This window comes from Neomonachus schauinslandi, chromosome X, assembly GCF_002201575.2.
Source record: "Neomonachus schauinslandi chromosome X, ASM220157v2, whole genome shotgun sequence".
In the NCBI taxonomy this organism is placed as follows: Eukaryota; Metazoa; Chordata; class Mammalia; order Carnivora; family Phocidae; genus Neomonachus; species Neomonachus schauinslandi.
In genome coordinates, this window is record NC_058419.1 from 15,733,533 (window position 1) to 15,760,488 (window position 26,956).

General features: G+C 44.6%; 1 protein-coding gene across 3 annotated transcripts in view; it reads right to left on the bottom strand.

Annotated features, from left to right (window-relative positions):
* Positions 1-12,386: 12,386 nt before the first annotated feature.
* The window catches only part of SLC9A6 (solute carrier family 9 member A6), a 50,247-nt gene continuing 35,677 nt past the window's right edge, over positions 12,387-26,956 (bottom strand). For all 3 annotated transcript variants that reach the window (XM_044911562.1, XM_021684716.1, XM_044911561.1), the window contains 4 exons: positions 26,628-26,658; positions 24,302-24,381; positions 17,892-17,997; positions 12,387-13,027 (listed from right to left, as the gene is read on the bottom strand). In XM_044911562.1, the coding sequence (XP_044767497.1) occupies positions 12,755-13,027; positions 17,892-17,997; positions 24,302-24,381; positions 26,628-26,658 (490 nt within the window). In that variant the 3' untranslated portion in view covers positions 12,387-12,754. The remainder of the gene's footprint in view (positions 13,028-17,891; positions 17,998-24,301; positions 24,382-26,627; positions 26,659-26,956) is intronic.

The window sequence follows — 26,956 nt, forward strand, 5'->3', positions numbered from 1 at the left end:
ACCCTCCAGCAAGAGTTCATCCTTAAGAAAATGCTCACGATGTGAAGTTACAAAATACAAAGTAAAAAGACAAAATCCTGTAGATGGTGGGATTCCAATTTTATAGGACACTTTGCTTCTGTATGCGGGAGTGCAGGTGCATATCCAGCAAAAGGACTGGAAGGAAACACATCAAAATGTTAATGAGGGCTGTCTTTGGGAAGCATTTTTGTATCTTCCTGCTTCTTAAACATTTACGTTTTCCCACACTGAACATGTATTCATCTTTATTGTCTGAAAAATACTGTTAATTTCAAAAGCAGAGGGCCAGCAAAAGGCTCATGCTGTAGGACTCTGTTTATGTGACATTCTGGAAAAGGCAAAACTAGAGGGACAGAAAACAGGTCAGTGGTTGCCAGGAACCTGGGGTGGGGACACAAGGGAATTTTTTGGAGTGATTAAAAATGTTCTGTGTCCTTCTTGTGGTGATTATGTGACTGTGTGTTTTTCAAAACCCATGGAACTACACATGAAAAAGGATAAGTTTTACTGTATATAAATTGTTCCTTAATAAATCAGAGGTTTTTTTTTTTTTAAGTTAGAGTGTGGATCATTTCCCCAGTTCTATTATCTCGGGAGAATCCGATAAACATAGGAAGATAATGAGTATTTTGGAGTATACAATTTCGAAAGGAAGACCACAGAAACAAAGACGATTTTCCTACGCCTGTCAGTCTCCCCAAGTTCAGCCTTAGGTGGCTGGGGCTTGAGTTTTGTTTTTCGTTCTTTGCTCCCTTTTTTTTAAAAGTCACTTGAGACCAGGATTTATGTGAAAGACATAGTTTTTCTTGGTATTTAATGAGGTGACTTTAGTATGAATTCAAGTATATGATTTACAACTGGAGTGGTATCTTTATGAAACATTTACATCTGTGACAACACCTAATAAAACTTTTTATTGGAAACATTGCTTGTATAGTTAGAGCAGACTGTCAAAGTAATCCCCCTTGGACCAGACGCATCAGAAAATGATCATTGTTGCTGTTGACAGTCTTATATCTACATTCAATCAGATGGGGAATCGAGAATAGGACAAGCCAATGACATCATTTTCTTTATGAAGCTTGCAGTTTTCCTTTACTGCAAGGGACACAACATAAGGACTCTCTTAGAGTAGGAACCTATAGGAGCCCGAAGCTGGCAAGAAATGACGATTATCCATAGAAGGCAAGAGGGAATACCTAGACACAGACCCTCCCTCATACATAAGGACCTGAGAGCTTACTCTATGTATGGCATAGGGACAGGCACTGTGATTCCTGTCCCGAATGACCAGGGTAGGCCCTGTCCAATTCAGTCATGTCATTTAAATGTTTGCAATTGCTTTGTGCTTTATTTAATAGAGAATCAGATCATTGTCCATCATTATGACATTAGCTGCTGTATAACTGAGATAGAATCCAGGGCGCCTGGGTGGCTCAGATGGTTGAGCGTCTGCCTTCGGTTCAGGTCGTGATCTCCAGGTCCTGAGATCAAGCCCCATGTTGGGCTCCCGGTTCAGCAGGGAATCTGCTTCTCCCTCTGCCTTTCCTCCCTGCTCGTGCTCTCTCTCTCTCTCTCAGATGAATAAATAAAATCTTTAAAAAAACTGAGATAGAATCTAAAGCTACCCTTTGGCTTCTTCCTAAGGTCAGCAACAAGAGAGAGTTCTACCATAATCCATCAATGCTATGGAGAGGCGGTGGGTAACTGGCTCAGTACAGAGAGAAGAGCTGTCCCAGCTCCTTTTTAATTTGCCTGTAAATTCTTCTGTTTCCCCTTACATACAAGTGGCTCCAAATGCGTGGTACAGAAACTACATGTACAGATGTTTCTGGTTCAAATAAAATCAGTTGAGAACTCACAGAAAAATACTGAGAATCAGGAAATTTCTAAGCGATTGATCCTGGAAAAGGGCATAATGAAAAGGGGGCATGGAGTTCCCCATAGGAAAAAAAAAAAAAACTGGCCGTGTTAGTCTGCTTGATTTACAAACTAGGATTTTGGAGCTCTAGGCCCATCTAGCTAATGGCCCACTGGTCATCCTCACTCGGAGACCCACAGGTACCTCATGCTCAATGGGTCCAAACCTGAACTCCTTCCCTCTCCCTCTCCCCCGACCTGCTCTTCCTGAATGGAGCCACCACTCATCACTCACTCGGGCCAAAAACCTGGTAGTTATCCCGAACGTTCCACTCTCCCTCGTCTCCCACCTCCAAGCAGTCAGGAGGTCTCTCCTAACCTGCTCTGGCCGTTCTCTTACCATCACTGTTGGGCAGTGATGGCTCCATATTCCTGGACCCAGTGGATGCCCTTCGCACTTGATGGGCATCTTGACTTGATCTCTTGACTGATTTTGACATTACTGACCATCCCTTCTTTATGAAAATTCTTTTTCTCTCTTGGTATCTCTAACACCACTCTCTTCTTGTTTCCCACCAACCCCTCAAGTTCTTCCCTCCCAGTCTCCTTTTATTCTACGTTCCCTTTATTTTTTTTAAAAAAGATTTCATTTATTTATTTGTGAGAGAGAGCGAGGGCAGGGGGAGCGGCAGGCAGAGGGAGAAGCAGGCTTCCCGCGGAGCAGGGAGCCCGACGCGGGGCTCGATCCCAGGACCCTGGGATCATGACCTGAGCCGAAGGCAGCTGCTTAACCAACTGAGCCACCCAGGCGTCCCTCTACTTGCCCTTTAAATGTCACTGGTTTTGTTTGCTCTGGTTTGGTTTTGGTTTATTTCATATTTTATTTCTAGGACTCTTTCTATTGTAGACCAAGATCTCTTGGTGATCTCATCCACACCCAAAGCCAAGATCTCTCTCCTGTGCTTCAGGCTCGGAGATCTAACACGTCCTTTAAAGCTCAACTCATTGCCCCCTTGCTGCAGCCCTGTCTCTACCACTAATCTGTGAGCTCCTCGAGGGCACAAACCTTGCCTTATTCACCTTTGAATTCCCAGCAGCCAGGGTAGGCAGTCAGACAAAGTTTGTTCAGTAAATAAATGGTCAGTAGAATCAAGTAATTAGCCACCTATGAAAGGTAGAGGTTTGACCCCCACTACTGACATCACTACCAACGGGTCAGAAAAAGTACAGCTCAGCTGGATAGAGTACAGAGTAATGAGAGCAAAGCTGCTGGCTCCAGCATTCCACAGACCAGCCAGCTTGTCCGGGACGGTAGCCATAGGCCAACTTTGAACTGAGCAGCCATCTTGAAAATGTAATGTTGGTCACCAAGAGCTGTGGAGAACAGAGAATCACTAGCCCCAAGGGCGGTAGGGTCTGGCCCCAGCACATCATCTTCCTCTCCTCTTGGTGTCTCCACCTGAGCTCCCTTTGTGGGGCGGGGTTGGTGTTGGTTCAAGAAAACCTTGGAGAGAGAGAAAGAGAGAGAGAGAGACTTTTCTCCTTCTACAGTGTCTCCAGGGGCTATGCATCTCACCCCAACCTCTCCCGGGAAAGTCTAAGGTGAGTCAAGAAAGTTTTCTTTATAGTGTGAAGGGCATACTTCGTGAGATTCTGAGTTTAATGCACATTTTTAGGTCAGCACATTAGTCCTACAATTTCTGGGCAGAGGACTAAAATCCTGCTGAGGAAGTACTGTAATCGTGAGTTAACAGAAAAGCATTTTTAGGAAATACCTATCAGGACCAACATTACATTGAAAACAAACAAACAAACAAAAAAACCTGACACCTCCCTGCAGGTCATCTTTCTCTCAAGGTAGTTCTGAAATGACTTTCCCCAACGACTCTGGAGGCAACGAAGACTCCATTTTGGAAACATTGGCTGGGTGAGCTGGTGACTCACACCTCAGATGAATTAATAAAAGTTAAGAAAACAAAAACCAGATGTTTCCTTCACTTTACTATAGGCCTCTATGCTTTCTTTTGTCAGTTACACTGTCCGTTGCCGATTTCCTTCTATTGAGGCAAAAATCAATTTTTAAAAGAGTTTGAGTCCCCGCATATCTGATGAACTCTGCCCCAACAGTTGCTATTTGGCTCAAACTTCCACAAAGGCTGCAGCCCCAGCAGCGACTGTTTCAGCAAGCCAGTGGCACAGAGGGCTTGCGAACAGCAGACCGGAGAGCTTGGGATTTGCTAGAGAACGCTGGCGACAGCCCTTGGGGAGAAGCAGGGTGAAGCTGTCTCCGTGCTCGCACGTCAACCTCCACGGAACCAGCACGGGTCTCGCCAACTAGCCGTGGCTTCCTCTCCAGATCCAGTATTCATTCCTTGGCCCTTGACCCTCCTGGAAAATGCTAAGAACTGCATTTTAGAGAGCCCGCAACACATATTTTCATTCTTCTGGCCAGACCCGTGGAGGACACACCGAAATCCAGAGTGACGCACTTTTTAATTTCCTAATCACACCACCCATCGTTCCCTGAGAACTTCGGAAGCTTTCTGCTTTTTGTAAGGAGGAAAAATAATTTATTTTTTCCTCCATCTATTGTACTTGGGTTAGAGCAATTATTTTCCCTAGACACCACCCACAGCAGAAAGCTCCAGATGTTCTTAGGTTATAACGGGAGAACGGATTACAAGTCCTGGCGTTTCTCAAACTTGGCATCCTCCCTCAACTTTCTCGCTGGGGGCCCTCAGTCCCCTTCCCCCATCCCCTTCCCAACTGGGCTCTGTCTTTCCTTACCGCAGGGATCCAGGGGCAAACTTAGATTTGTACCTTGACGGCTCCATCTCTTAACTTCTTTGTCATGAAAGTATTTTCTAGAACTGCAGTTACTGTCATTCCGCCCCCCTCATTTGCCCAACCCCAGATGATGGGCTGTCACTGTAACTGCAACCCCCGCCCCCCAGCCCCTGGTCATTCTCTACAGTTAGTTGCTGAGTCCTGCCGAGTCTACCCACCAAATGACTCTTCTCTCGTCCGGGCCAGCTCTCTCACCTAGCCAAGTGTTCTAACCACTACCCCTGCGTCCACTTTTGCCCCTGTCTGGATAATCCATCCTTCCTACTGCAGCTGCAAGGAGAGCGACCTTTCTAGAACCCAAATATGATCATGTCTTCCGTACACTGCCACTCTCCGGAAATGGAGTGGGCATGGTGCCCTGGGAAAATTCCTGACACCAGTGAGTAACGTCTAAGTGCTCAAGTCATAGGCACGGCAGGGCCTTCCCCGCCTCCCGATCCTTTCCCTGGCCGTGCACTTATCATCTGGACTCCCCTCCATCATGGTGCCGTGTTGCTAGTCTTCCCCACTGGGCTGTGGACTGTGGATCTTCCTCAGTCGTGTGTCTGCAGCACTGGGAACAGTGCCTGGCACAGAGCAGACATTCAGAACTAAAGAGTAACAGAGACCACATCCTCTCCCTCGAAGGCAGCATGTTAGCGACCTATTGCTGCCCTAACAAATTACCGCAGACTTAGTGGCTTCGAACAACACCCACTTGTCCTCTTACGGTTCTGGAGGTCAGAAGTCTGACTGGTTTTACTGGGCTGAAGTCAAGGTGTCAGCAGGCTGCATTCCCTCTGGAGGCTGGACGGGAGAATCCATTTCCTTGCCTTCTCCAGCTTCCAGAGACGGCCTTCCTTTCTCTTCCAATCCAGCAATGTAGCATCTCTCTGACCCTGCTTCTGTTGTCTCAGCTCTTTCTCCGAACGTGGCCCGGAAAGGGTCTCTAGTTTTGTGAGCCTGTGCGATTAGACGGGCCCAGGATAATCTCCCCGTCTCGAGATGAGCTGGTTAGCAACTCTGGTTCCACCTACAGCCTTTGCCATAATTCTCTTTGCCATGTAACCTAACATAGTCACAGGTTCCCGGGATGTCCCGCGGACATCTTTAGGGACCATTGGTCTGCCCACCGGAAGCAGCAACGGGTGAGGGAATTCCATCTGAAGTTCCTTGCTAATGCTTTTCACACAACTGCAATGCTCTTACCTAATGGGCCATAGTTGCCTGGAGATCAAAACTGTGACTGAGTCCCCTCCGTGTCCCCAGCGCCTGGCCCAGGGCTCAGCCCATTTGACATGTTCAGTGTTTGCCGACTGGAAGTTAGGGAGTGAAGTGTTGGTTGGCTGGAATGTTTAAATATCAACCTCTTGGCTCCCCTGAGAAAATGGAGCTTCGGTGGTCGAGGTTTCAAGAAAGTGTTAAAAAAATCAATTTTGTAGCACAATCAGGGGTCTGATTGCCATTGTCTTGCTTTCTCACACTAAACCAGCTCTACAGTTAAAAAAAACAAAAACAAAAAACAAACCCAGAAAACAGGCATCTTCCATTATTTGACAGAAGTCTTCCAGATTTTTTTCAGACAAAAAAAACCCCAACAAAACAGCTCACATGCTTTTTTGCCCAGTCTACACGGGAACACAGCTGTATAGGAAATTCGAATGAACAAAAGAAAAAAAAGCATGCAATAAAGCCTCGTGACTCCCAGAGCAACCAAGAATTGAATACTTCTCAAGCAATTTTTGTAAGATTAGTATTTAAACACACAGCGCGAGCCACTTCAGTTCCAACAAATCTGGAGAAATTAAACCTTGTTTCCAAGAAGTGCTCACTGAGCCTTCGATGCATTTTTTTCATCACTGCAAAAGAAATAACTTGCACAACTACTGTGTCTCTTTAGTGGGACCCAGCACCCATCAGCCAGCACCAAGTGGAAAATGAGTAGAGCTGGGGTCCAGGCGGACGCCAAGGGCAGGACTCCCCGGCTACAGCTACAGTATGGTGCATGGAAGAAGGAGAGAAGCTCTTTCACTAGGCAGACAGAATTGTCCAGAAACTGTCGGGTTTCATGGAGTTCCGGCTCCAGCCAGGACAGCCCCAGCTAAGCCAGTTCTCAGAGTTCAGTCTTTACCATGGCAACGGCTTGGGACGCCTCCAACTTGCTGAACTGGAGATTTCAAAAGAAAGCAGCCCAGAGTCGAATCATGGTCTCTAAAGTGTTTTCCATATTTTACTCAGATAGCACCTCATCAGCAAAACCTTACAGAGTACTCAACCTCAGTTTCAAGAGCCTTCGGAATCCTGGTCAAAATGTCTCGACGTACATCACTTCATTTTCTCCCCCGAACAGGGCTGGCAGCCACACGGGGCTGGAATCAGAATCCAGTACCTACCACAGTGCTGGTACCTGACAGTAGCTCAATAAATGTTTACTCCGTCAGTCAGCTGGCGTCATTTTATAAGGGAAGAAACAGGCCCAGAGGGGTTTAGGGGGCTTCCCAAGAGCGCCCAGTGGGAGGCAGGGCGGGGCCTCTGGCCTATTGCTTCTATTCCACCACGAAGGCCTTCCAGATCCAACTCAGTAAACGTCAGGAGGACATTTTGCTCCTTTTCGACACACATTCGTTGAGCATCTACCCTAAACCGGACCTTTCCGCCGCTCTTTCCCTGTTTGCGGTCTGTCTGGCTGGTTCCTTCAAGCCTTAGTTTTAACATTACCTCCTGAGCCCTCCCACACCCCCCCTGCTGCCTCCTCATGCCCATCACCCTCTACCACATTCGCTACTTGTCCCTTATCCCAATCTCTAATTATTTTGTGTGCGCATTTATTTATGGTTGGCCTGCTCCGACGGGAATATAAGCTCTGTGAGGGCAGGGGGCCCGCCCAGACTTTCTGGGGACAGTCAGCCCATGGCAAGATGAGGGAGATGTGGCCACCGAAACAAAAAGCCAACATGGTCTCAGGCGCATTCATAAAAAAGTCTAGAACAACAGACTCCTGGTGCATGTCCAGAAGACAGGAAGAGATTGGGGCTGTTAGCTTGGGGGCAGAAAGACCCAGAAGTCATACTACCAGCTCCTCTTTTTAAACGTCTACAGGCTGCGAGCGAACAGAGGGCATGGACTTGCCTTGCGCGTGTGGCTAGAAAGGGCTTAAGGGGAGGAAGTCACAGGGGCAGGTTTGGCTTTGAGGTGCCCCTTGTTACAATCGGTGGGCACTGTCTTCCACACGGACACATAAGTGCTAGGAGGGTAGCCCGCGTTGATCTTATTCCTCGCTCTGTGTATATAGCATAGCACGTGGTATGTCTTGTCAGTAACTATTTGATTGGATGAAGGTTGGGTGGAAGGTCGATTACAGGTGGCGAGTTGTCACTGTTCACTCTGCCCAGAATGCTCCTCGTCCTCACCCCCCTTCATCTGGGTGACCCCTTGCTTAGCTTCGAGGTCTCAGCTTCAATACCACTTCATTAGAAGATCTGCCCTATTCCCTTACCGCCAGGCAACAGTCCCCTCTCCCAGCCTCCGGTACTCTGCCATCACAGCCTTTATGGCTATTGTATTTTAGGTTATTTGCCGATTATTTAAGACAGATATTCCCCTACTGGAAGGCAATCAGTCTTTCTGTAGAATATGCTCTGTGAGAGCAGGGATCGTTGCAGGATCGTTTGCTACTATAGCCACTGTGTGTGGCACAAAGTAAACGCTCAAATATTCCTTGAATGAATTCACTTTATAGCTAAGGAAGCGGAAAGGCTCAGCAAAGTCAAGTAACTAGCTGACATTGTGTAACAGTGGAGGCTGGATTTGAAACCAGATCTGTGTAACTCCACAGCCTGGGATTTTTCTACTACACCAAACTATGTGGACACAGAGCCACTGTTCAGGACCACACACTCTGCCACAAAGGATGGACCCCCTTGGTGAAAATGGCAGGAGGTAGAGTGGGAAGGCATGGTGCTAGCCAGGTTGCCTTGCTTATGGGCTCAAAGAGACACAGGAGGGCACTTCACTAAGAATTCGAGAAACTTCCCAACCGGGCAAACTCGTGTCTGGCAGCCAACAGGGCAGCGAATGGAGGGACAGAGCTGAGACTTCATGCCCTTTCCTGGCCTGATGTCAAGCAGGTGGTGGGCAGCAGGATGGAAGTCTGCAATTCTCTGCACCCTCCTTCCAGTTCTCAAGATGGATTAGCCCGCAGCCCGCCACTGGGGCCACTAGAGGGGTGGTTAACGATCTAGACTTTGGATCAAGACTGGATTTGAGTCCTGGCTCTGTCACTTACTAGCAGTGTGACGACCTCCCTGCACCTTACCTTTCACATCTGTGAAATGAGAAGAACAGAATGTACTTTCACAGCATGATTCGGATTAAATTAAAATGTAGATTTTCAAGAAGACTGTGTATACACACAGCCTGTATCCAAGAGGGGCTCAAAAAATGGGAATTGGTATTGTTATCATTTCCAATTTATTCCAAGCCTCATACCTTACACCGCATCATCTGTGTGGGGTGCTTCCCATCAAGGACTGCCTGATGGAGTTAAAACATCTACACTTTCATCTTTTTTTGTTAAGTAAACTTAAGTTTAAGTAGCTAAACTTAAGTAACTTAAGTAAACTTAAGAAAACAACCCCCCAACATGGGGCTCGAACTCACGACCCTGAGATCAAGGGTCGCACGCTCCACTGACTGAGCCAGCCAGGCGTCCCTACCCTTCATCTCTTTACACTCCTGCACTGAGTCAGGTTAACAAATGTACTTGCTCAAATTGAACGTCAGGTTTTATTTGTGAATTAGAAAACATGGTTTGTTTTGGGGCGCCTGGGTGGCTCAGTCATTAAGCGTCTGCCTTTGGCTCAGGTCATGATCCCAGGGTCCTGGGATCGAGCCCCACGTCGGGCTCCCTGCTCGGCGGGAAGCCTGCTTCTCCCTCTCCCTCTCCCACTCCCCCTGCTTGTGTTTCCTCTCTCGCTGTCTCTCTGTCAAATAAATAAATCTTAAAAAACAAAACAAAACATGGTTTGTTCCAGAAAAGAAATGTGTGTAGGCCCACCACCTGTGTGTCTCACTGGACCATGAATAAGCAAGCTGGCAACAAAACAGAGTACTAGCGTGGCTGGTGCCTTTGCTAGACAAAGTTGCTGTGAGCAAACCCTAACCTATAAAACTGCTCATGTACAGAAAGAAAGACCTATCTTTAACTTGGAAAAGGGGCTATTTGCACGAGCATGCTTTCAACCGAACTTGGAACAGCCTTTCTACCTAACCAGACACAGAATCTACTCTCACTATATAATGGGACTGACATTTTCATGACATTATCCGTTACCGAACTAACAGGCTACAAATCAATGTGACAGAATTTGACTGCTTTGAGTCTTATTTCTTAAATGGTCCAATTGTGACCACAAGCAAATATGTCCAGCCTTCCACATAAGCCCCCCAAATTGGCAACCCCGTACATTACGTTCTGGTAGGTTTCTGTCTGTTCTTTTTTTAAGCATTGGTCTTCCCCGCTTTCCCAGTAGGTGTATCGGTAGAAAAATAAATGAAGTCAGCACTCTTTAATTCTCACTAGAATAAACTGTGACTCAAATACGGTGAGTGGTTATTTGCAAGGCTATAATTTTTTTAATGACAGATTTTCCTAAAAGAAACCACTATAACATCTGTCCAAGTACTCCAAGGGAAAACAAAAAATACATACAGATTAAGTCTATTTCTTTAACAGCACATTGCCAAACACGGACGACGAGGATAAAATGCCAAGGAACCTTACAAAATAACTTTAAAAGATGCAATGTTTGAGTCATTCAAACATGTAGGGTTCACAAAGAACAGAACAGTTGAGTCCGAGAGCAGCTCTACTTTGTGCCTGATGGTAACCTCAGACTGTCCTTCATTCGAGTTCACTCAGGTGTTGAAAACCAACGGGTTTATGAGCACAGTTTGTTGTTTCTTCTTTGCTTGGAGATGTGCACACAGATTAGAGGAGAGGAGAAGTTTCCAGACGCTGACATGAGCACAGCAGCCTTGGATCCCCTTTGATAAAGTACGAAGGCAGATTTAGTTGACTCAAGCTGTATCTCCCTAAGAAAAAGTCTTATGCATGCTGAAAGAGACGAGTTACTGAACGGGTCATGCTAAGTATTTACAGCCATTTTCCATAAAGTGAGCTCAGTAACCTGACAGAATAAAAAAGGTAGTTGTTAATTTCTTGTATAACCTCTTACAACTTGAATAACTTCGTGGGTGAATGACGCTGAAGCTCAAAGCCCCTCGAACACACATTAACAAGAAATGAGAGACTGCCTGAAGAGGCACACGTCCTATCAAATGCACACGTCACGGGGCTCCTGCATAGCAGGAAAGTCGCTACCACTACGTAACACATGGCTGTGCCAACAGTCAGAGCTGCCGCTCGAGGGTATGACGGTAGAATTCCCTTAAAATCTCAAGGAGTGTTCGCAACAGTTCAGACACCTTGGGGAGAATAAGTACATATTTTGTATGGAAAGACCTCTTTTGCTGGGAAATTTGAACATCATGTAAACACATCAGTTTGCGAACTGGGTTAAGATTTAAGGCAATGCTACTCAGACCTAAGGGGCGAAAGACCCACAAAAGTTCCCATTTGTCTTCCGAAACATTAACAGGTCAGGATCAACATCAGAACGTATGCCCCTTCTAAGCGTTCAGTGCAGCTGCAGGTTTTTTCAGCATTACAAAATAGAATCTACTTCCATTCTCTGAATAGGAAATGGGAAGTTGCTATGTACTCTTCCTTGAAAACTGTAAAAGAAAAAAAAACCCACACCCACACCCACACACACCCACACGGCAGCTTCGGTATTTCATATTAAAAAGTAACATGGAAACGAAGACAAGTCTAGCCGGTGCGCATAAAACACTGCCCTTACGATAAGCTCCAGAACGGTGCGCTTCTTTCCGACTGACCTTGATGTAGTGTGGAACGATCATGGAGTCATAAATTAACTTTAAACATCAACTACAGACTAACGCATGACAATGAGACACAGTAAAGTTCAAAAATTTTACATTTTGCTCCTGTTTGGCTGCTAAAGAGCAGCGATTTAAATCGATATAAAAAACACCTGACCACAAAGCTTGCTATACAGATAAAGTATATAATCCAAAAGTAAGCAGCAACTGAGTTTCTTATTTAAACTTATCCGATATGGAATATTTACACATTTGGGAAGAGAGATCTCTGAAGCACCGCCCCCTTCTCTTTCCTCCGCTCCTGCGCTTTTCCCCGGCCCCCCGCCAATGCAGACCACGTGCCCTGCGCCATCTAAACCTGTACTTCAGCTAACCTGGCAGGATGATGCGACTCCTTCCTATGGTCTTGGTCTGGGAGAAAAGCAACACAGTCTCGGACGTCATTTGTAGCCCTTCTTTTCTGAACACCAGTGTCCTATAAGTCAGTGAATCTGTTCCTTCATAGCAAGGGGAGGGGGGAGAGAGCCCCCCCACCCCACTTCATTCCCAACTCCAACGGGACAAGATCCGAACACCATCCGGAGAAAAAGGAGAGACAAAGGTCATGACCAAGGCAGTAGCAATGAACGCAAGTTTCCCAACAAAGGAACCTCTCCCTCCATGGGCTTCCCCAGAGATAACACTCCCTCTTTCCTCTCCCTCCCCTCCCACGAAACAAAATTAATTCACGGCACAAGAACTTGGTACTCTGGTTAAGTATCAGGTAAGTGTAAGAAAGAGTAAATCTGTCACTTTGTATACTTTAACTGAGACATAAAGCTAACGGAACACACAACATCACTGTGAAAATAACTTTTTTCTAAAACAGATCCAATCTACACAGTGCAGCCAATGAAACGTAAAAGAATAGTTTGTTCACAATCTGCCTTGTACAGGATATTTATATTCTCTCGATGCCATATAAAGAGCATTTATATAGCTTAAACATTCAGAGACATGCACTGGGACTTTTTAGGTAGTACAAATTTCTTCACAATCACATGTGCAAATTTTACAAATCACTAAGTGAGCATTAGTAAGCTTAGGCTGGACTGTGTCTCGTATTATCTAACAAATTTAATGGGGGTTCAGAATCATCCATAGGAAGAACCAGGCGTGTTCCCCGAATGACCAGTTCGTGGTCCCCAAATGCAAGCTCCCGATCCAAGGCATCTTCAGAACTGTTTCCCATAAACCTCCTAGGGGCACCGGATGCTCCTGATTCGGTGTTCACAGTAGAATCCCCATATGTCAAACTAATATCGCCATCATTGAGAATAAGATCGGAGTCATCGTCTTTCAGTTGCTCCTGGTTCTAAATGCAAATAAAATAAGTCTTAAGAATTGCTATGTGACTCAAGAAACATTTCCAATAGAAGACTTTTCAAGGATTCCCTATTTAAAACCCTTCAGGGCTAGCCTGCTGCCCTCAGGATAAAGCCCACAGTCCTTACCTTGGCTTAAAGGCACTCAACACCCAAAAAACAAATAAAGTCAAAAAATGGGCAGAAGACATGAACAGACACTTCTCCAAAGAAGACATACAAATGGCTAACAGACACATGAAAAAATGTTCATCATCATTAGCCATCAGGGAAATTCAAATCAAAACCACACTGAGATACCACCTTACATCAGTTAGAATGGCAAAAATGGACAAGGCAAGAAACAACAAATGCTGGAGAGGTTGTGGAGAAAGGGGAACCCTCTTACACTGTTGGTGGGAATGCAAGTTGGTACAGCCACTTTGAAAAACAGTGTGGAGGTGCCTCAAAAATTTAAAAATAGAGCTACCCTATGACCCAGCAATTGCACTCCTGGGTATTTACCCCAAAGACACAGATGTAGTGAAAAGAAGGGCCACATGCACCCCAATGTTCATAGCAGCAATGTCCACAATAGCCAAACTGTGGAAAGAGCCGAGATGCCCTTCAACAGATGAATGGATAAAGAAGATGTGGTCCATATCTACAATGGAATATTACTCAGCCATCAGAAAGGATGAATACCCAACTTTCCCATCAACATGGATGGGACTGGAGGAGATGATGCTAAGTGAAATAAGTCAAGCAGAGAAAGTCAATCATCATATGGTTTCACTTATTTGTGGAACATAAGGAACAGCATGGAGGACATTAGGAGAAGGAAGGGAAAAATGAAGGGGGGGAGATCGGAGGGAGAGCTGAACCATGGGAGACTATGGACTCTGAGAAACAAACTGAGGGTTTTAGAGGTGGGGGTGGTGGGGGGATGGGTTAGCCCGGTGATGGGTATTGAGGAGGGCACGTACTGCATGGAGCACTGGGTGTTATATGAAAACAATGAATCGTGGATCACTACATCAAAAACCAATGATGTATTGTATGGTGACTAACATAACATAATAAAATTAAATTAAAAAAAATAAAAATAAAGGCACTGCGTGGTGACTCGGGCCCTTCACCCCCAGCCCCGCCCCCACATCTGCTTCACCCACTCCAGCCGCCCATTGTGTGCCTGCCATTTGAACTGCTGACAGGTGCTCAAATCACTCACGCTTTCCCTTCCTCCTGTCTCCCCCACCCTCCTTCCTGTGACTAGGGCCTGCTTATCACTGAGGTCTTGTCTTAAAAGAAAGTCCCCTCCTGCTGGAAGTCTTCCTTGATCTTGCAAAGCTGGCTTAGGTGTGCCTCCTGTGCTCTCTCCCGGCGTCCCCTATTTAGCCCTGGCCCTACGGTGCCCTTCCCCCTTTTACCACAGCTGCATGCACACTGGTCTGCTCTCCCAGCCCACACTAGCCTCAGCCCCTTCTATGCTCTAGTCCGGCCACCGGACAGCTTGGGGCACACAGAAAGTATTCTCCAAATGTAAGTTCAATGGCTCACCGAGTGGATGTATAGAAGTGAAGCTTTTACTTCAGTATGAACAATGCCTAGAGTTGTAATATCCCCCAATTATGCTGAACCCTCACCGTATACTTGTCTCCCAGCTCAATAAGCTTTTGGTTCTCATGGAGATTTTGTGGCCAAAAAAGTAGAATTAAATAAAGTTCTACAAAAGGGGGAAAAAAATCAAGCATATATATAATGCCATTTTGGTAAATAAAAGAATGTTATATGTGCATAGAAAAGTTTGGAAGGGTAGTCAACAAAAGGGATGTTAGGGATGATCGTTAGCTCTGCGTGATAAAATTGCTAGTGATTTTTATTTTCTTACGTTTCTGTACTGAAATTTTATTATATTGAATATATATTACTTTTAAGAATCAGAAAGTCACCTTTTTCTAATATAATGCATAAGAATCATTCTAAACACTCCTATGGATCTGGCAAAAAAGTCTGTGACTAATACTCCTTGAGGGAAGAAGAGCTGATACAAACAGCATACATCGGCTCTCCTAAGCTGTGTGTGTTTGAAAGTCTTAAATTTGTCTAAGATAGTCAGATTGAGGAGACTGTTAGACATCAATTCAAAACAGTTTTAATTTGCTGTTGCTAGAAATTTGCCTCAGTACTCAAAGCCAGGTGAATTAAAAACCAAACAAACCCATTCCACCAACCAACCATAATGCCCTCCTGCCCTGTATAGTATAACGTGAAGGCCCACCAGGGTCTGTTCCCTCACTGAGTGATACTCGCCAGCAAAGCTGGGGGCTCCTTCACACACAGCAGAGGCTCTTCAGCACCTTCCAAGGACTCTATTAAGTTTGAGGTTTGGGGCAATATCTATCAAATTTTAAAATGCACATAATGCCTTTTGACTCAGCAATTTACCCCTTAAAATCTATCTTATATACCTTTATATGCTTGGATAAATTCATAGGTACAAGAATATTTACTATAAACATGGTTTGTAATGACAAAAAAGGAAAGGAAACAACTTAAAGGTCTATCCGTAGGAGACTGATTAAATCAATGCTGCTCCAGCCGCACTATGAAGCCATGAATAAGGAGAAGATAACGGGTTCTCATGTACTCATAGAAAGGTAGCCACGATCTATCGTTAAAGTGAAAAATGCAAGTAGCCGGACAATGCAATTGTGATCTCATTTGTATAAAACAGTAACAAAGCTATATATGTAAGTCTGTGCAAAGCTATATATACACATGTAAGTAACATGTACTTCCTGTGCATTAGGAAGTATACACAAGAAATCCTTAATAAAGACTGTCTCTGGGGGGATGTAGGTGGGAGAAGGAGCAAACTGATCTTTCACTTTGTACATTCCATACTGTTTGAATATCTGGCCACAAGGGCGTTAACTTTTATAACTAAAAAAGTAGGTAATTAACAAATGAAAAATAACATTAAAAATTAAGTTTTTTGGTTGTTAGGGATTACATGATATCCCCCCCAAAAGATGCTGAAATCCCAACCACCGGTACCTGTGAATGTGACCTTATATGGAAATAGGGTCTTTGCCGATGATCCAGTTAAGATGAGGTCATTAGTGTGGGCCCTGATCCAGTATGACTGGTGCGTGTCCTTACAAAAGGGGAAATTTGGTGACACACACACACACACACACACACACAGAGTGTCACGTGAAGATGAAGACAGAGATCTACGTAATGTATCTACAAGCCAAGCGACACCAAAGACTGGCAGCAAACCACCAGAAGCCGGGGAGAGGCCCGGAGCAGGTTCTCCCTCACAGCCCTCAGGAGGAACCAACCCTGCCCACACTTTGACCTCAGACTTCGAGCCTCCAGAACTACGAGACAACACATTTCTGTTGAGCCATTCGGTCTGTGGTACTGTTATGGCAGCCCTAGGGGACAAATACAACCATGTTGTATTTTGCTATATTCCACAGGACGCACAGTTGTTGTGGAACTCTCGGCTTTTGGTGACGGTGAGTGGGTCTCTGGAATCCCAGAGCCAAGCCTCACTGACTGAACTGACGAAGCTGGCTGCCCCTCTGCACAGAGCCTCGTGGGCTGACAGGGCACAGAGGAGATGGAGGCTGCTCGAGAGGGGAGCCTGGGCAATGTGGAAGGGAGAGACAAGACAACATGGCTGCTTCCCCACCCCTGGGGCACAATCTTCAAAAAGGTGCACGGACTCAACAGGGCGCCCCGCCCTGTGGGTGCGGCCTCTACTAAGACTCCTCTTCCCGTCCGTTCTCTGGGGGCTCTGCTCTACCACACCACAGAGGAGGGCGCAGGGAACTGCCCAGGGCCTGTCTACATGCGTCGTCGCTGCCTTGTCGCTCTACCCGAGCTGCTGCATCAGACTAGCCCCGGTGGTGGGCTTTGTTAATGTGGGCACTGTATCTGATGCCACAGATGATTTCTGAAGGCCTGGGTTGGGAGCAAAGGTTTTGTTTTTTGTTTTTTTAAAGATTTTATTTACTTATTTGACAGAGAGAGACACAGCAAGAGAGGGAACACAAGCAGGGGGAGCGGGAGAGGGAGAAGCGGGCTTCCCGCGGAGCAGGGAGCCCAATGCAGGGCTCGATCCCAGGACACTGGGATCATGACCTGAGCCACAGGCAGACGCTTAACGAATGAGCCATCCAGGTGCCCTAAGGAAGCAAAGGTTTTTAAAAAAGAACTTGAAAAATAAGATGTTCATGTTTTAAAATGAAGGCTGGTTAGCATTTGTCATTTCTTTCTGTGTTGCGACGCTTGCCAAATCACCAATCTCATGTTGGCAGCTAAGGAAAAAAAAAAATCGGGACTCTAGATACTATCTAGATGTGCTCGTGTAGCCTAGCAATGTGGAACACCGGTAGATAAACTCTCCCTGATAGCCAAAAGTTGGCAGGCTTGAAGCAAAAGACCATCTGTTGCACTTTAGGGGTATCAAGAATTGTTTTATTAATCCCCTCAACATGACTGTGACCACTCTAATTCCTAGATGAAAATGTAACACATTCCGTACCGAGCTTGGGCCACATAGTGTAAATAAATCAAAACCAGCGTGGAAATAGAATTATTTACTAAAATCACTGACAGTAAGTGAGGTAATAACACTAGATCTCTTTTCAAATGATGTTTCAAAGACCGTGAAATTGTATCTCTAGATTTCTGTATGTATCTCTATGTATTTTCTGGCTGGGCAAAATGGGCTTATATTCCCTGTCATGGATTTTACACCTGAAAGGCAAGCGAAGCAAAACCAAACCAGTGACGCATCCACAGAGCAGAACAATTTAACTTCATGAAGAACTTAGGTTTTGGATAAAAGCAACTTACTTCATAAGCTTGGGGGCTGGTCAGGCATCTGGCGATGGGCCCGCAGCAGGCAGGGAGCGTTGTAGTGAGTGGAGGTCCACTGTGCGTCAGCAGGGGCTTCAGATAGCTGCGCCGCAGGTTAAGGAAGAGCCACGCCCCTTTCTTCCCAAATGCAAAAGAACAAGTCGTGTGCTCACCACCACCCTCCCGGTGTACCCGCCACTTCAGAGGGCAGCAGAGGGCTTTCACATTATGCCAGTGAGACAGCAAAGGGAGATTTTGTTACGATCTCTGTTTCACAGAAATGGAAACTGAGGCTCAGGGAAAGGAATGACCCGCCGAAAAGTCACACAATGAAGCAAGTGAAGGACCCATACATGAACTCAGATTGGTTGGATTCCAAGCCCTGTGCCATGGTCCATGGCATCACATTGCCTTTCTGCTTTTACTAGAACCAAAGGGAAGACAGAATCACTCTCAGTTTAGTGCTGAAGGAGATGCGGTCGAAAGTAAAGAGTGGGTAAGAGTCAGAAAAAAGATGAAATTTTCCAGCCACAGAATTTAGTAACAAAAATGGTTTTAATCCTCTATTGTGAATTCAGCTGGCATCTTGAATGAGTTGAAACTTCGTATCAAAGGAAATTCAATTCTAAAAACATCAAAAAAATTTAAAAATGATGTATCACGAGTTCCTCTATCATAGACCCTCATTTCAGTGTTCATTTATTCTCTAAAAAATAAAAACAGACATGATAATATATGTAATACTCAGAAGAAAACAAGAGGGAATCATAAGAAAAAGGAGAGACAATGGGAGAAAGACACATATACACATTCCCCACTTTCTAAAGTCACAACCTAAGGTTGTTGTCAGTTGAAAATGAGGAATAGTCCTGGGGTGCCTGGGTGACTCAGTCGGTTAAGTGTCTGACTCTTGGTTTCAGCTCAAGTCGTGATCTCAGGGTTATGGGACTGAGTCCTGTGCTGGGCTTCGTGCTCAGCGCAGAGTCTGCTTGAGATTCTCTGCCTTTCCTTCTGCCCCTCCCCCAACTTGCACTCTCTCTCTTTCTCAAATAAATAAAACCTTTTTAAAAAATGAGGACTAGGGGGACGCCTGGGTGGCTCAGTCGGTTAAGCGTCTGCCTTCGGCTTAGGTCATGATCCCAGGGTCCCGGGATCGAGTCCCGCATCGGGCTCCCTGCTCCGCGGGGAGCCTGCTTCTCCCTCTGCCTCTGTCTCTGTCTCTCTCTCTGTCTCTCGTGAATAAATAAATAAAATCTTAAAAAAAAAAAAAAAATGAGGACTAGGGGGCGCCTGGGTGGCTCAGTTGGTTAAGTGACTGCCTTCGGCTCAGGTCATGATCCTGGAGTCCCGGGATCGAGTCCCGCATCGGGCTCCCTGCTCGGCGGGGAGTCTGCTTCTCCCTCTGACCCTCCCCCTCTCATGCTCTCTCGTTCTCACTCTCAAATAAATAAATAAAATCTTTAAAAAAAAAAAAATGAGGACTAGTCCTGTCTCTCAGACAAAACACTCCAGGCCCAGGTGACTTCACTGGTACAGTCTTCCCAGCACTTAAGGAAGAAAAAATACCAATCCTCCAGAAAATAGAAAAAGAGAAATATTGCTCCCCATTCATGTCATCAAACCAGCATTATCTTGTTACATCTTGTATATGTATTTTCTGGCTGGGCAAAATGGGCTTATATTCCCTGTCATGGATTTTATACCTGAAACGCAAGCGAAGCAAAACCAAAACCCACAAGCCAATATCACTCATGAAAACAGACACAAAAATCAGACACAAAATATCAGTAAACTAAGTCCAGTGACACACACAAGGGATGGTGTATCACAACCAAATGGGATTCGTTCCAGCCATGCAGGACTGGTTTAACAGTCAATCAATGAAAATAGCACAACGAAAGATTAGAGGAGAACAAATACATGACCATCTCAATTGATGCAGAAAGAGCATCTGATAATATTCAATGCCTGTTCATGATATAAAAACTCTCAGCAGACTAGAAATAGAAGGGGATATCCTTGACAAAGGCTATCTCAAAACCTACAGCTGGGGTGCCTGGGTGGCTTAGGTCATGATCCCACGGTCCTGGGATCGAGTCCCGCATTGGGCTCCCAGCTCAGCAGGGAGTCTGCTTCTCCCTCTTCCTCTGTCCTTTCCCACCCTGCTTGTGCTCTTTCTCCCTCAAATAAATAAATGAAATCCTAAAAAAAACTTACAGCTAACATCATACTTAATGGTGAAGTATTGAAAATTTTCCTCCTGAGGTCAGGAACAAGACAAAAATGTCCACTATCATCACTTACATTCAACATTGTACTGGAGAGGTCCAGCCAGTGTAATAAGACATTAAAAAAAAGTAAGGTGGGTGCCTGGGTGGCTCAGTTGGTTAAGCGACTGCCTTTGGCTCAGGTCATGATCCTGGAGTCCCGGGATCGAGTCCCGCATTGGGCTCCCTCCTCAGCGGGGAGCCTGCTTCTCCCTCTGACCCTCCCCCCTCTCATGTGCTCTCTCTCTCATTCTGTCTCAAATAAATAAATAAAATCTTTAAAAAAAAAAAGGTGTTAGAAAAGAAAAAAAGACACAATATTTTTCACCTGATTTTATGAACAGTAAATAAAAAAAATCTATAAACCATTTTATAATAATAAGTGAACTTATTAACAAGATTGCTGGATACAAGGTCGGAATATTTGCAATAGCATCAAATACTTAGGGATAATAAATATAATAAAAGATGTGTAAGACTTGTCACTGAAAACTATAAAACATTAATGAGAGAAATTAAAGGATATACTGTGTTCATAGATTGGAAGACTCAATATTGTTAAGATGTCAGTTCTCTCCAAATTCATCTTTTGATTTAATACAAACCCGAGAGAATTGCCAGCAGGTTTTTTTGGTGAGTGGGTGAGTGTGAGTGTGAGTGTGTGTGTGTGTGTGAGTGTGTGTATGGAAAGTGGCAGGCTGTTCCTAAAATTTAGATGAAAACGCAATGAACCTAAAATAGACAGGGCAATACTAAGGAATAACAAACCTATAGAACTTCCCCAACTGGATAGCAAGATTTATTAAAAAGTACAATCATTAATAGAGTGTGGTATTGATGTGGAAAAAAAAAAAAAAAGACAAAGAGAAAAGAAAGTCCAGAAACAGATTTCCACTTATATGGCCATGTGATTTACAACAAAGGCCCCACTGCACTTCAGTGGGCTAAGGATGGCATTTTCAATAAATGGTGCTGGGTTAACTGCCTACTCATATGGGAAAAAAGTAGGTCTTGACCCATACCTCACACCATACACAAAAATTAATTTGTGGTGGGTCAAAAACTTAAATGTGATAGCTAAGACAATCACACTTCTAGAAGAAAACATAGGATCTTGGGATATAAAAGATTTATCAAGACACAAAAGCACCAAAAGAAAAGAGTAAGAGGGGCGCCTGGGTGGCTCAGTTGGTTAAGCGACTGCCTTCGGCTCAGGTCGTGATCCTGGAGTCCCGGGATCGAGTCCCGCATCGGGCTCCCTGCTCGGCGGGGAGCCTGCTTCTCCCTCTGACCCTCCCCCCCTCATGCTCTCGCTCTCATTCTCTCTCTCTCAATAACAAATAAATAAAAATCTTTAAAAAAGAAAAAAAAAAGAGTAATAAAGTAAACCTCATTAAAATGAAGAATTTCTGTTCCTTACAAGACAGGATTAAGAAAATTAAAAGGTGAGCCACAGACTGGGGGAAGATATTCATAGTACATATAACCAACAGAGAACCCAATTCAGGAACATAGAAAGAACTACAAGTCAATAAGAAAAAGATAAGACAAATCAATTAAATAATGGGCAAAAGAACTAAACAGACATACTTCATAAAAAATGAAGTCCAAATAGCCAATAAACATATGAAGGGATGCTCGATCTCACCGGCGATCAGAGGAATGCAAATTGCACCACATGTGGTATCGCTACGCACCCATGGAAATGGCTAAAATTTAAACGGCTGATTAAATATCAAGTTTTGGTGGAGATCTGGAACAAGTGGGACTCCCTTAAGCTGCTGGTGGGAAATGTAAATTGGTTACAAGCACTGTGGAGAACTGGTTGGCAATATCTATGCAAGCTGAACAATACACTTGCCCTAAATTTTTCTCCTAGGTATATATACCCAGGAGAGAAATGAATGCTGATGGTCACCAAGAGATGCATACGTGGATGTTTAACTTTGTTCGTAACAGCCAAAAGGTGGAAACAACCCAAATGTTTATCAACAGTAGGACGGTTGGAAAAACAAGCAAACACACACACAAACCTGTAGTATATTCACACTCTGGAACACCACAGAGCAACGAAAAAGAATGAATTACTGGTACACGTTGCTAAGTGAAAAAAGCAAGACATAAAATAATATGTGATACATGATTCCGTCTTTATGAAGATCAAAACCAGGTAAAACTAATCCATGTTGCTAGAAATCAGAATGGTGGTTGCCCTTTGCAGGGAGGAGGGGCAGGGAAGGCACGGACTATAAGGGAACACAGGGCAGCTTCGGGGATGCTGGAAATGTTCTAAATATCTTTAAAGGGTAGCAAGCACACAGGTATATACATAGGACGCCAGCTTAAGATTTGGGTATGTTATTTCAGTTATATCTCAATTATAACAATCTGGCTACACAAAGGACCTGAAATCTAGAAGGATGAATGATTAATTCTACTAGGGGCACTAGGTATTAAAATTACCGGGTCTTAGGGCGCCTGGGTGGCACAGTCGGTTAAGTGTCCGACTCTTGGTTTCAGCTCAGGTCATGGTATCAGGGCCGTGGGATCGAGCCCCATGTCAGGCTCTGTGCTGGGCGTGGAGCCTGCTTAAGTGTCTCTCTCTCTCCCTCTCCTCCTGGCCCTCCCTGCCCCAGCTCTCTCTCAAAAAAAAAAAAAAAAAATTACTGGGTCTTAGTCTAGTAGTACTGAGTCAAATCTTGAGTTCACTTCTATAAAAATATACAGAAAAATAAGCTATTATTCTGCTCTTTCTCTACATCAGGATTATTTAGTTGTTTTGTACATATATTATGCAGAAAATGTACATTTTATGCAGGAAACATTACACAATTTTTGTTAAATCAGAGGGAAGAAAAAGCCCCAAGAGATATGGGAATGGCTTATACCCAAAATGCTGATAATGGAGCCAGAAGTAATGACATAATCATTAAACAATTTTAAAGAGGCAGGATTTCTCTCGCTACTGGGAGTCTTAATACCACAGATACGCTTGCATTCTTGTTTCCATACAGTAATTTAATTTTGAGTACTTGCAAAAAGTGATTGTAAAAATCTAGCAAATGGAATATAGTAAGTAGTAGCTTCTAACGATAAGTGCCAAGTGCATTTTTCTTAAATATACAAGGCTTTCATCAGCAAGTCAAAAGCAAGGGAAACATGTTTTACATGGTTGTCCCAAATTGGCTTTGGTGGAACACAAACCGGGTTTTGATTCATTTACTAATAAGCCTCAGCCTGAAAGAACTGCATGGTCCCTTTTCCCAGTTCAATTTTCAAATAAGAAACCGATTTTTTAAAGATTTTATTTATTTATTTGACAGAGAGAGAGTGCACAAGAGAGCACACACAAGCAGGGATAGAGGGAGAGGGAGAAGCAGGCTTCCCGCAGAGCAGGGAGCCCGATGTGGGGCTCGATCCCAGGACCCTGGGACCACGACCTGAGTCGAAGGCCGACGCTTAACTGACTGAGCCACCCAGGCTCCCCCAAGAAATTGATTTTAGTAAATAGTAAGGGATAAACTGTTTTCTGAAAGGCATGACTTAAACAGGTCATACAACATAACACAACCCAAAGTAGAAGAGTTACTATAGGAGAAGACAGAGATTTGGTAAACAAGGAAACACTGGCACCATGAGTGGAGAGGCGAATATTCCAGTCTCCTGACAGGTCAGGGAAAGCAGGCCCGCCACTGGCTACTGCGGGATCTAACATGACTCCATTTTCACCTCACACTCACGCTTTTCCCTGAGGCAGCATTTCCTCTTTTATCCTAGCAGGTGCACTGACAAGGACCGGCAAATACCTTTTGCAAGATTCACTAAATTAGGTAAAAGACAACGACTGCTCAATAAATAGGCCAAGAGAGGGAAGAAAGTCTACCATGAGGGCTCCGGAGGCCCATCACACAGCCACTTTCTGTACGAACCGCTCCCTGCTGGCGTCCTGGGTTTTCAGGGGAATTCATTTGTGTGGATTGTCTTTAATAACCTTCTCCATCCACCACACTGAAGGGGAAAGGGAAGACCAAAGGTAGGCTTTGTATTCCACTTCAGGAAGGGAAAAATCAAAACAGCCATTCCATTAAATTGTAACTGACCATGTTCACACAACCATTTTTCCCCCTCGGTTAAGGATACTTATGGTCAAAGTTGTACCATATCCGGAAAAGCCAGGCACTCTCTGCTTTGGTGGTTCTTCTCTCATTTTCAGGAATACCCTGCAAATAGATAATAAAGAAATCAATACATACACCAAGATAAAAAACACATTTATTTAGAATCATTTCTTTGTAGACTTGGAAATATAGCCTACTTCATACAAGATACCCTCTATCATGGGTAACATTAAAAATTTAATAGCTTGTATTTTGCAGCTCTGGAATACGAAATTGAAATGTTTTTCTGAACACCTCTATTACTCAGGCTGCCTGCTGATTTATGGGTCTACTGTCATTTAAAACAAATCAGTGTGGGATAATTCGCCCTTAAATCTGCAAGACTTACACCCACAATGTGAATTGCATCTTAAGTAGAAAACATCACATCGACATCCCTATCTTTGGGAGTTGCTATGGGTCCCAAAAGTAACTGGCTTTTGCAAAGATGCTACTACGTTCTTAGACCACTAGCAAAATGAAAGCAAGCAGAAAAATTCCATGGTAAGCCTGAGAGGCTAGAAGGGAAAACTAACATAGCAAGCAGGCCCCTTCTAAAATAGCTTCCAAAACCAAACTGGGTCCTTATTTGTAATGTGGTACAGTCAGCAGCGGGGCAGTTCGGTGATCTGGTTCATCTCAGCTCTGACATGAACTAGTTGGACAAGTCCCTTCCCCTCTCTGAGCCTGGATTTCTTCGTGTACACAGGGCGAGGGGTAAAGAATCTCAAAGGCCCTTTCTAGCGTGGATGTTCCACAGTCCCAGGCTTTCTGTAGGAGTTTAGATTCTGGGTTTTGGTTCTTTCCTGTCCTTCCCGATCTTCAAAATAAATAAATAAATCTTCCTCTCAACATGTATCAAAACATACACAAAATGAGAATGCTTGAGAACACTGTACTGGCTTATGAGAGCTGAAAAACACCTGTACTTCCTTTCACACTGGTACACAAAGGTTTGTACGTCTCTGCGTTTTGAAGAGCAATGGGTCTATAAATCTCATGATCCCGTCACCACATAACACCTATACTTACTATCATGTTCCTCTCTGCCTCCCAGTGGACGCTCGAAATACCGACTACACGATGTAACAAAGCAAGACACCCATACGGTTTCGAGGGCAAGGGAAAAATGGCAGTTTTTTCCTGTATCTCACTGCTGGTACTCACCTACCTGGCTTTCCTTCTCCATTCCCATTTCTCCTCTGTGGTGACAGAGGTGACATAGCAGGTGGAGACTTATGTGGCTCATGACCAAGCATTTGTCTGGTGAATCGTATGATACTCGATTCTTATTTGGACACGGGTGAAGCCTTGAGGAACTACTTAGAAACTTAGAAACTACCCCAGGAGCTCGGCATCATGGGGATTTATCCAGCCTGGTTTGCACAAGTATTTCAAGCCCATGAAACTATACTAGTCCAGTTCTGATCACAAAAGAGGCGAGTACCGACTATATTACATACACACTCATCACTCAACGGCTAACGAAATCAGCATTTAGGAAATGAATCTGAGAAATTTTTTTTTTTTTTTTGGAACCACACCCTGAAGACAAATAGACTGTGGCTTGTTTCAGACAAGAAAAAGAATGCGTTTTGGAAGAGAGGCTTTCCATCTTTAAAGACATAATTTCTGTGATTTCTCATCTAATGTCTAGGACGGAGTCATGTATTCAGTGGTGCTCAGAAACCATTAAAAAGCAGATGGAAAAACACCAGAAAAGGGTGGCCAGTTTAGAGAAGGCACCTACCAGGCTCAGGTTCAGAGGAACCAATGAGAAAAGGACACCTGGAATTAAGCAAGGAGACGCGGGCAAGGTAGAGGCATGGGACAAGAAAGTACATTCTCCTGAACAGCCAGGGAAGACTGGTTGAGGACTGCAAAGCTTCTAGGCGGTTCTCAAGGGCAGCTGCTGGTCATCCAATTTGAAAGTTACACAGGAAGAGCAGCTGGAGTGGGGCTGACATCAGAGACAAGCCTTCATGCGCAAACCAGAGTGGAAAAAGGCTCCGTGTGCCAGAGCCGTCACTTGAAAACCCAGGAGCGCTTACAGGACTGTTCCCCTCCCTGGCCAAAGCCCGGGCTGGCCCACAGATAGGAGAGCTGTCACCCCTGATAACCACATGTTGTCTAAAATTTGGTTTTGTCTCTATCAAGCAGTGAGAAAAGCCAGGAACGGTGTCAGTTAAAAGCTGGTAGAAACAGGCCAGGATCTAAATAAGAGCGGCATGAAGTCTACGGTAGGCCATTTTCTTTCCGAACGGCTGCACGTTCAACAGGAATGCCAGACAACACAAACGCATATTTACCAAGTGTTCTTGGTCCGAATCAACACCAACCCTAAAGGAGAAACACAAAAGGCAAATGAGATCTTGAGGCCAAAACGAGGTCTATTCCCATACGTGCCTCGTCAGGCTGCTACTTTCCCCGACACGCAAGCTATGGAATGGTGAATATTTTTCTTGCTTCTCTCTGGTTGTTGATGTCGATTTTTGGCTCCTGCCACTTTCCTTAGCAACAGCTTGGATCCTGAGGCAGGCAGGGTCTACTAAGGAGTCTCTTCCTGCAGTCCCACCCACTTACCAGTTTCAGAAAAATAACATTCTCTTCCCTGAATGGCAGGGCACTAGAAGCGGGG